Below are 10,551 nucleotides of genomic sequence, written 5' to 3'. Positions count from 1 at the left end.
AAATAATATTAATATATATAAAATATTAACAATAATTTAAAAATAAAAATATATAATGTTTTTAGTTATTTATATGTATAATAGTACAAAATTTACATAAAATTTATATATACTATTAGAAAAATAAAAATATATTAAATAAAATTAGTTTTTATATATAGATATTACTATTTTTAAAATAGTTATTAATAAAATTTACGGATCCGGATATCCGGACTAAAAAATCAAGATATCCGGATCCGGATTCGGCTTTGACGGATCCAACATTTTACTATCCGGATCCGGATTCGGCCTCTCCGGATATCCGAATTTTCGGATCGGATCCGGATCTCGGATAAAAGTTCCAGGCCTAATTGTCATACCGGAATATCACATACGAATGGGGATATTCTTTTTTTTCCCGAAAGGGGATATTCACGTTTCGGAATATATAGCGGTCTAACCAATGAAAAAATAATAATCAGCATTTCAATTATTGATCAGAATAAGACATATAACTTTACAGTAAAATTGTGTTTTCAAAAATAAATATATTCTTTATACATTTAAGATTTTAATGATCATAGTGTCCCCAAGTCATGAATATCTTAATTTTGGTGATTATGTATGTGGGTGGAGTGTTGTTAGCTTGGTCGTAACTAGATGTTTTTTTTTGAACATCAGAAGTTTTAGAGATCGAAATCTGTAATCGCTCAGGCCTAAAATCACAACATGTAATATATTAGGTTTGTGATTTTTTTTCCTTAAAGTCGTCCTAGTGTTTTATGAGTTGATTTCTGAAATAGATTAACTTTCATAAATTATAATATAAATTATTATGTATAGTTAAGCTAAATAAATAATTATTAAATAGAACGAGAATTTATGTATTTTCCTAGTCGCATGCCGTATTGAAAAGCTCATATGACTTTTATGAGGATTTTTTAATGGTCTATACTCTATAGTTGTTACTTGTTAGTCATTTTTTCTATAGAGAACTGTTTTTCATGTTTCTATATAAAATTATAAACAAATTCGTATAGTTGTTCTTTTTTTTTTCAGGAACACTCGTATAGTTATATAAGTTTATAAAAAGACTCGAAAAAAAAACACTTATTTTATTATTTATCTATCTTATTAAAACAGAAACATTACAAATTCTTCTAGAAGGATTTTTAAATTGGACATCACATTATTATTCATACCATATCCTTATATTTCCTTAAATAATTCAATATCAACCACCTTTCATTTAACTACATCGTTAGATCTATCTTATTATATGTTTTACATTATACTTCTATTATTATACATCTATTAAACAAAACATCTATTATATCGTTATAGTATACTCACATTATCATATTTATACTATATCATAGTACAAATGTAACAAACCCTCTTTTTATTATAGTCAAATGAATACAACAAATGTTTCTAATCAAATATTTTGATCAGCATGCTTACGTACCTGCTATAAGATATATAAGAATAAAAATTAATATTACACATGTTAATAATTCTGTGAAAACAAGTCACTGCATCACGAGTCAGTCATTAGCGAGTCGAGTCAGCAAGTCATTAGCGAGTTGAGTCGACCGCGAGTCATTAACGAGTCGAGTCGACCGCAAGTCATTAACGAGTCCTTAGCCAGTCATTATACAATTCCAAACATCTTGGTCTGGTTATCTCCTAAACCAATTGATTAAATTAACCAAACCGATTATGGAAAAACCTCTTCTCCAAGTTAACGAGAATATCGTAATGTATGTTCTTATTTCAATAACAGAAACATCAATTTTTACTTTATAAAAATCGATTATGGAAAAACCCTTTCTCCAAGTTGAGTCTACTATGGCTAAAACCTCAGTTACAATCAAATATTTCCAATCAAATTGCCAGATTTGAAAAATCATGAATATGGAAAACCTCATTCTCCAAGTTATTCTACTAGACCTAAAATTTCGGTGTCAATAAAATCCTGAGATTTTGTAATTATTATACCTAACTTAATAGGTTAGGGAATACCATTTCCTCCCACTATAATGTGTCCATAAATACTTGTCGATATCATTCATCATTAAACATTCACAAAAAGCTCCCAAAAAGCACAATGTCGAAAGAAAGACATCGACCAAGAAAACATACAGAGAATGTAAGAAGCTGGCATGTCTCAATCGAGTATATTGATAGCCGATCTTATATAGGAATCGATAAATCTATCAAGAAACAAATAAATCTGAATAAGAACAAAATAATCAGTATCAATTGAATATTGAAAACAAAGAATAGGAATATATATATTCTAACCTTTTACGAGTATATCTATTAATGGGTTTGCTCTGGTTCACGAGAATGAAGAAAGAAATCTTCGGGTTCTCTGAATTCCTAAATTTTGATCGGGTTACGGATACTTTTTCAACATGAATTGATGACTTCCAAGACGAACAAACACGTTTAGAAGTAAAAAAGACATGTTTATGTCTTTAGAAGAAAATAAAACAAAGAAAAAGAAATAATGGATAACCATTTTTATTCTTTTTCATGTCCAACTATTGTTGTTGGGCTTATTAATTTGATATGGACATGTGCATTTACAATAAAATTTTGCTTTGTGGATCATAATAGTTAGATTGCCGACAAATATAAAACAAAAACATTTTTTTATTGCACTTAACTTTTTAACCAAACATTGTTATTCTTTATTTATTGAACTTCTTGCATACACATTGAAAATACTATCTATTAATAAAACAAATTGAAACTATATTTTTTTTCGATTAGTACAGTTTCATTTAAATTTTGACAAATAAAAATTGTTATATCTAAAAATTTATACAAACCTTTATATATCCGCATGGGGTTAATCTATTAAGTATTTTTAATTTATTTTTTGACGCGTTTGTTTGTTTATCTATCTTATTATTACAATTATTTTATTAGAATTATAATGAAGACTTGAGGGATGTTAGTCTATATTGTATTGGTTAATATTATATTAGTATTTTCACCTTACATCTATATTTATAATACACTGATATGTTAAATCCAAATTGTATTGGTTACTATTAGATTAGTGTACAACACATATATAATACACTGATATTTCAATTTAAATCGTATTAGTCAATATTATATTAGTGTTTTTACTGCACAGTTATATCTCTAATACACCGATGAAAAACTACTAATACAAAATACAGTTTTTATATTGTTCTTTAAACATAAAATGGAATTGGACAAACTTGAAATGTGTAAAATAAAAATAAAATCTGCGCGGTCGCGCGGATCGTGACGTAGTTTTTATTACAACACACTCACTATTCCGCCATGTGACGATATAGCAACACATCAATTAAAGAAACAACCAACGTGTAATTGGTTTTATCTCTGTCTCGACACTTATCAGACAAAGACGACACCAATCTTGGAATCTAGCGAAACCAATAATAATTCTCCAAGTCCAAGTCATCTTCTACGTTCCAAGAACCAAGAAACTCCATCCCATCAGTTACATCAAACTCCGGCAAGTCTTTGACATCTCCGGCGTCAGCACCGCCGTAGCTTAAAATATCCCTCAACTCTTCCATAATGCAAACATTATCGACATTCATAGACATATCGGAGATCTCTTCGTTGCTAAAGAATAGGTCGAGATTGTCGGCTAAAGTACAGTTGTTGGAAAGACCGGAAGATGACGACATATTGTTGGTCAGAAACGATGTGACAGCACTTGATCTTGCCGCCGCTTTGTTGAGCAATGTGAAGGTCGAACTTTCAGTTGGAGAATCGACCTCAACTGAGTTTTGTGAACCCTCGGCGATGTTTGAGGAGTTTCCGATGATGATTCCGGTTAGTAAGTCCCGGTTTAAATCTCCGGCGTATTTCCTTGCGACGTGGTTAAGAAGTCTTGCGCAACTGGATGAACCGAGTTTATGAACTTTTGGCTCGAAACCGGTTTGATCAGTTGGATTGATCGGTTTGTGAGTGGTTGGATCAAGACCTTTTTGTGTCAAACGCTTCTTGAGATTTGTGTTCCAGTAATTTTTGATCTCGTTGTCAGTTCGTCCCGCCAAGCTTGTTGCTATTGCGGCCCACCTTTCACAATAATAACATAAGATTTTTTTTTTTTTTGAAACGGTTTAAAAACGAAATGTTTATCCTTGGAATTGCAGAGACAAACAACAGAACACCTTAATAAGATTATGCGAAAACAATAAACTTGGATCTTGTTTTTATAAAGTTTCACTTTACACAAAAATGTTTTTAAATATTTTTTTTAATGAGGATTGCAGCTACTTCTCTCGTTATAGAGTGTTGCCGTGGGGCATCTACGATAAGTTATAACTAGATTTTGACCTACACATCCAATGTGCATGTTTTATTCTTTTTATACTATTTTTTTAGTTTATATAAACATTATTATCTTACAATATTGTTATACATAATTTTTTGTATTTTGTAAAAAAAAAAATTTTGTAAGCATTAATATGTAACAACATTATTTTATATAATTTTATGTTTCATTAATAAAATTTAGAATTTATATGGAAATTAAATTAAACCGAACCTATATAATAGAGATGAATTTTTTTTGGATACTACTGAAAACAACAATATTTTTTTAAAAATAAATTATAATATTTTCTACTTGCAGAAATATTTGTAGTAAAAATCCTATTTGAGAAATTACTTGAAATACACCAACTTCGATAGCATTTAAAAAAAATCTATTAAAGATATCTTAACATTTTAGTTTAGAGTTTAACGGTTATTATTAAGGATTTATTATTTAGGTGGTGAAGTTGAGTTTATAAGCTTCTGTAAATAATTCTTATATATTTATAAATGTTGTGGTAGTGTTAATTTTGTTTTTAATAATAAATTTAAGATATTTATGAAAATGATAATAATTTAAAGGTAAATTTGAAAATAATATCAAATATGATGTAAAATTTGTTAGAATTATGTTATATACTGTAACATTAAACCAGTTTGATAAATGTGTGTTCTCTTCATAGAGAATAGTGTTTGAATATTTTTATTTTTTTTACATATATAGGTCATTCATGCTATGATATTAGTATGATATAGATAATAAAAGTGTGTTCATGTTTAATGTGTTTGTTCATGAATATATTCATTTCGTATATATAATGTTCGTCCAATTATGGTTGGAGTAGGAGATGTACAACTTTATATATAGTGATTAATAAACTAGTTTGGTATATTTTTTTAAAATATTAGAATGAAATGGTTTTTAACTCAATGAAATATATAAACGCTAATAATAGTTGACTAAAGCTTTATATATATAATATTTAAAAAGATTAAATGTTTCATCTACGAATGGGGTGTAAATTAAAATTTAACCATTAATAAGAATATTAGATTTGTGTTAAAAATTATTGACATAAATTGTAATGTTATATGATAGAAACATTTAAAGTTGTGACCTCTAAGAGATATTTTAAGTTGAAAAATCACACAGGTAATAAATCATGATTTATGTGTTTAATAAATAAGATATTTCAATTTTAAAATTTAAATAGAAATGGATTTTGCTTTCCAACAAAATCTTTGTAAAATGTATTTTTGAAAAATAATAATTTTAAGTCGTTATTATCATTAAAATATTTTTTATAATTTATAATTTTCGTTTATAAATAAAAAATAAATTTAATTTAAGTTTCTGATTATATTTTATGATAACTAAAATTTAAATTAATCAATTTTTGGAAATAAATTTTAAAATAATTCTGAAAATATTTTTAAAAGATTTTGTTTGAATTTTATTAAATAAATATTTATTTTATATTAAATTATATATAAAGATATTAAAAGATATTATAATGAAGTTATGTACATTTAAAGACTTTCTAAATAATAGTTCAACTTTAAATATCACACATGTAATGAAGTTGTGACCTCTATTTTAATAGAATAAACTAGAGTTTATCCCGCACATAGTGCGGGTATATTTTCATTTTATAAATATTTAATTTTAATATTATTATATAAATTTAAATATACAATTTATATTTTAGTGTTTAGTATTTTATAACTTTTTAATTTTATTGTTTAAGTTTCTTATTACTTTATTAATATAGGGGTTTGTTTTATACATTTTACCTTTTTTATTACGTTTTCGAGTTTTCATAATTTGAAATCATCAAATAAAAAATATTCTTCAACATATGATTTTTGAAAATATATAGCTGTAGAAATAAATTTTTAACATATGTTAATAACTGTTAGATTTTTCTCAACAGATTTTGTTATAACTGAAAATAAAATTCAAATCTATAGTTAAAATTAATTTATTATTAATATTCCTATTAATTATTATATCATATTATGTGATTAATGAAATGGTCCTAGTAGACTTCTAAATAGTAGATAAAAATGGTACTTCTCTTTTAATAGAGAAGATATCAACTAAGTTAAAGATGACTCCTATAAAAAAAGTTAAAGATGATAATTTGCTTATTGTTTTTTGGCTAAATAATTATTTGCTTATTCTTTTTTGCCAACTAGTTATTGACTCATTGATTTTTGAAATAAAAGTGTGATTTATGTGAAGATATGTGCATCAGTACATGTTTGGCTTTCAAGTACATTTTGAAATTCTGATAACTCTTTTGTTGTTGTTGATTCCTCATAATTAGAAAATAGATCCATGTCTTATACTATATTCTCTCCGTTTCAGAAATCTACATCTTTTTAAAAAAAATTGTTTCAAAAAATTACATTTTTATATTCTGATACATATTTTGTCAACTAATAATGAATAATTGTAAACTTCCAAAAATTAATTGTCTTTACTTAATTCTTATTGGTTTAAAATTATGAAAATAGATAATTACAAAAAAATATGCAATATGACAAAAACATCACCATTAAATTTATTAAAGATTACAGATATAATTATAAATTACTAATTATTTAATAGAAAGTAATAAATAATTAAGGAAACTATTCTTACTTGTTACCCATAAGAGCATGAAGCTTGATAATAGTGTCGTCTTCTTCAGGAGTAAACTCTCCTCTTTTGATGTCGGGTTTTAGATAATTAGCCCATCTAAGTCTACAGCTCTTACCACATCTCTTCAATCCTATAAACATATTTTACACACTGTTAATAAATATATTTTCCTTTCCTTCCGTTAAGATATTTTAGAAAAAGTTATTCTACAAAGATAATTTTTTTTTGTATGTTTCTATAAAAATTGTACAAATTTTAAAATTAATTGACTTTTTTAAATTAGTATTGGTCAAAATTTATTGATAATTTAAAATTTATTCATTTTCTTGAACTAGTATTTGTTAAAATTTATTGAAAATTAAAAATTACAGAAAATAATATATTTATTATATTGATTTACTAATGTGTTTTTTTAATATGTGTGAAAACACTAAAATATTTCTTTGTGAAACAGACTGATTATAAAATTAAGTGAAAAGAACTGTTAGTTAATTATATTGAATTCCTAATAAATAAACAATAAAGAAAATATAAAAATACCAGCTTTCTCCGGGAGAGTACGCCATCCACTTTCACCGTGTAGTTGAACAAAAGCAATAAGCCTCTGATCTTCTTCGGGAGTCCAAGCTCCTTTTCTTATTCCTTCTTCTTTGCAACATGGTGTTCTCACCATATCTGGTTTTTCATATTTTATCTTATTTATAAATATAAACCTGATTGAAACGATTCAATTGCAACCCTAGCTAGAGAACTTTTCAGGGAGGAAACTCTTTAATTCATTGTTTAATTAAGTGAAATTAACATGAAAATAGATTTTTATCATCAAAAAGAAAGAGACAAGAAAGAAAAGAGATTGAAAAGATGTCTAATTAAGAGAATTGAATAGAGTCCAAGAACGGGAACCAAAAGGTGGATAGCTTAGCACGCATGCACATGGATGCAGAGTTTTCAATTTAGTTTACAGAGTCAAGAGTAAGAGTTTGTTAATTGTTTGCTGTAAAAAAAATAAGAGAATTGAATAGAGCGTTTGATCAGAACCAAAAGACACTTGAAGATTTTGCTCACTGATACACTCTTATGACAAAGAACACGTGAACGTGTTATCATTATATAACGGATTTCTAAAACAAGAACAATGGGTGTTCGTGTACTCTGTCGCACAGATTATAGTATTGTAAGAGCCTAAGAGGTGCTCTTTTATAATAGAATAAGAAGAGAGAGAGAGATATAAAGAGACACTACTACTATTTATGATTAAAACTTTAATTGCCATTTAAGGAAATAAAATATTATCTTTAGGAGAGTATACACGTTTTTTATTTTGTTTTACGTGGACCAGCTTCTGATGGTGCATGGTACCTGAAACTAATAGAGGTGGTAACAAGGTGAGAGCCTCTAGATTTAAATAATACAATGCAACTTCACTTCACAACTAAACAACCTAAGCTCTCTGATAACATAAATTTTTCTACTTATCATGACTACATAAAATTTAACAGCTTTCTTTAGGTCATAGTTATGGTGATACTGCGTCTGAAGTAAACATCTTGAAGAAACATGACCGAGTATAATTCTCTAGCTGAAAAACATAAGTATTGCATACCCGGAGATGAGAGCAGTCCAGCTGACTGATATATAGGAATCTTTCTCCTTGTTGCTATTTAACCACTCCTGTGATGCTCAAATTCTTCTGGGGCTTTAAAGATAGAAGATGTGAAATTAAAAGATGACAAATAAATCAAGTAGCATTAGATTGTCACTAAAATAAAAGAACAAATAAATTCAGCCGTAGAGCTGGAAGAAGAAATCAGGTGCATAACCTCTATATCAAAATATGCACAATGCGCAGCTAGATTATCATTGTCAGCACATCAGAGAAAACATGGAAGAAAGCAGTAAGAGCTTAATGCATATACACCATCTATAATGACTCTTCTTTTACTTACAAATATTTTTAAGACTCCATGTACGGACATCAATCCCTCTCATTTTGGATGGCACATACTCTTATAGAGCTTAGGCAGTGGAGCATCCAATACCTAAATGATATAGATACTTAGAGATAAGGAAACATGTAAGGAACTTTATCATTATATCATGAAGAAAATATAATAGTCGTACTCGTACAACATCATGATAACTGAGAATTTTAAAAAAAAGTAACATTACCTAATACGCTCTCATTCTAGTTTAACTTTAAGAAATTTCACATGTGTATGAGAAATACGGTCACGTTGCTTGTCAGTATCTGGCGGAATCTCTGCTCTAAGCTGCTTTAATATCAGATCATGTTGGTACTCTCCTGGAACATGTTATGTTTGCCAATCAAAGCTGGTCCATGGTTTTTCCTTCTGAGAAGTTTATTCTTTGTGAAACCAATGTTTTGTGAGAAGCTGGGAAGCTACATTGCAGAGAACTGTGGAGGGATTCTTCAAAGACACCTGATAAGGTAATGGAAGAATGTTGAAGAAAATATATAAATCTGCTCTCAGATTTCCAGCTGTAACAACCAGAAAACATAAACTGATAAACAAAACAAAAAACTCATACAGAGCTTTCACTTACCTAAACTACAAATTCCTCCATATGATTCCCAACACAATGGATCATATGACAATGCCATCCTAAACTGTAACTGTTCTTCCTCTTATCATATCTTGTAGTATGTAACCTAGAATACCACACATGTCATAAGGTAATACTGTAAGCATATATTGAGGGTTATAAAAATTAAAAATCGATACTAGAGCACAGTATACAAAAGTTGTTCAACAGGGTAGCAAGAGACGCTACAAATTAATAACATTAACTGAAGATGATGAAAGCAAATCTCTAATTAATTATATCACATACCTGTATACAGTTGAAACTTCAGAGTATAGCCAGTCCCTGCAATTACAGTCAGATGCTACAATCGTCCACACAAATGTTGTAGTTTTTTTTGGTTCATGTGTATTTAGCTTACTTGGAGATATCATGAAGATGATCATCAACATATGTGATATTCTCATTTCTCAGATGAGATGTAATCTGAAAAAAACTACATTGGTTGTTGGTTCTTCCAAGAGTAGTTTGCTGCCTCCATCTGTTCCAACCACATTTTAACCTTGATTTAACATATGTTTTGTGGTTTATTAACTGCAGAAAAAGAAAATTGCATCAGGCAAACTCATTTCCCCAAGTTTCAACCATAATCAAATGAATCGTTTATAACCCTAAACTCAGAGAATCGATAAGAGGAAATCAGAACCGAATAGAGATCGCCTTTGCGCCCAAACGGGTGTCTTCCAACTCGGGGAGGTCAGAGATGTGAATGAAACAAATGGTTCGAGAGTGATCCAAAACTCGGTTGATTTCTTTGGTTAATGAGACTGTAGAGTTATTTCTCTAGGTGGATTTTGCATTTCGGAAGCCATTGCTTGATGTGATTCTATAGGGTGAAAAGGGAAGGGAATTGCAATGGTTCCAAGGATCACTTCTGTTGCGGCGAAGAAGAGATTTAATGGATAGGGAGAAAGAGAGGTGAAGGAAGATAAACAGTTGAAGAATTGAGATCCTTTTTCAGATGAGAAAAACAAAAGTGAATC

The 10,551-nt window shown here is 28.5% G+C and overlaps 1 protein-coding gene across 8 annotated transcripts; it reads right to left on the bottom strand.

The window, feature by feature from the left end:
• Positions 1–3,285: 3,285 nt before the first annotated feature.
• LOC106322588 (transcription factor MYB34-like) lies at positions 3,286–10,551 on the bottom strand. Of its 8 annotated transcripts, none has more exons than XM_013760651.1 (10): positions 10,215–10,551; positions 9,930–10,102; positions 9,818–9,853; positions 9,530–9,635; positions 9,134–9,405; positions 8,911–9,003; positions 8,568–8,660; positions 7,505–7,639; positions 6,965–7,094; positions 3,286–4,077 (listed from the first exon to the last, which is right to left on the bottom strand). In XM_013760651.1, exons 8-10 carry the CDS (start codon positions 7,635–7,637, stop codon positions 3,414–3,416), a joined length of 927 nt encoding a protein of 308 aa, XP_013616105.1. In that variant the 5' UTR covers positions 7,638–7,639; positions 8,568–8,660; positions 8,911–9,003; positions 9,134–9,405; positions 9,530–9,635; positions 9,818–9,853; positions 9,930–10,102; positions 10,215–10,551; the 3' UTR covers positions 3,286–3,413. The 8 variants fall into 8 exon arrangements, 6 of the variants coding, with proteins under 6 accessions (XP_013616105.1, XP_013616107.1, XP_013616104.1 ...); XM_013760653.1 differs by having other exon boundaries at positions 9,818–9,833; XM_013760650.1 differs by having other exon boundaries at positions 9,818–10,102; positions 10,179–10,551.

Source organism: Brassica oleracea, chromosome C2 (genome assembly GCF_000695525.1).
Source record: "Brassica oleracea var. oleracea cultivar TO1000 chromosome C2, BOL, whole genome shotgun sequence".
In the NCBI taxonomy this organism is placed as follows: Eukaryota; Viridiplantae; Streptophyta; class Magnoliopsida; order Brassicales; family Brassicaceae; genus Brassica; species Brassica oleracea.
The sequence above is the reverse complement of the archived record's forward strand: the minus strand, read 5'-3'. Positions and strand labels throughout refer to the sequence as shown.

What these genes read in the sequence shown, in the direction of transcription:
- LOC106322588 (XM_013760650.1), bottom strand. Translation starts at nt 7,637, where the DNA reads ATGGTGAGAACACCATGTTGCAAAGAAGAAGGAATAAGAAAAGGAGCT. An exon ending in TACTCTCCCGGAGAAAGCTG is followed by an intron (nt 7,095 to 7,504) that starts GTATTTTTATAT and finishes ATATGTTTATAG; the next exon opens with GATTGAAGAGATGTGGTAAG. An exon ending in CATGCTCTTATGGGTAACAA is followed by an intron (nt 4,078 to 6,964) that starts GTAAGAATAGTT and finishes TTATTGTGAAAG; the next exon opens with GTGGGCCGCAATAGCAACAA.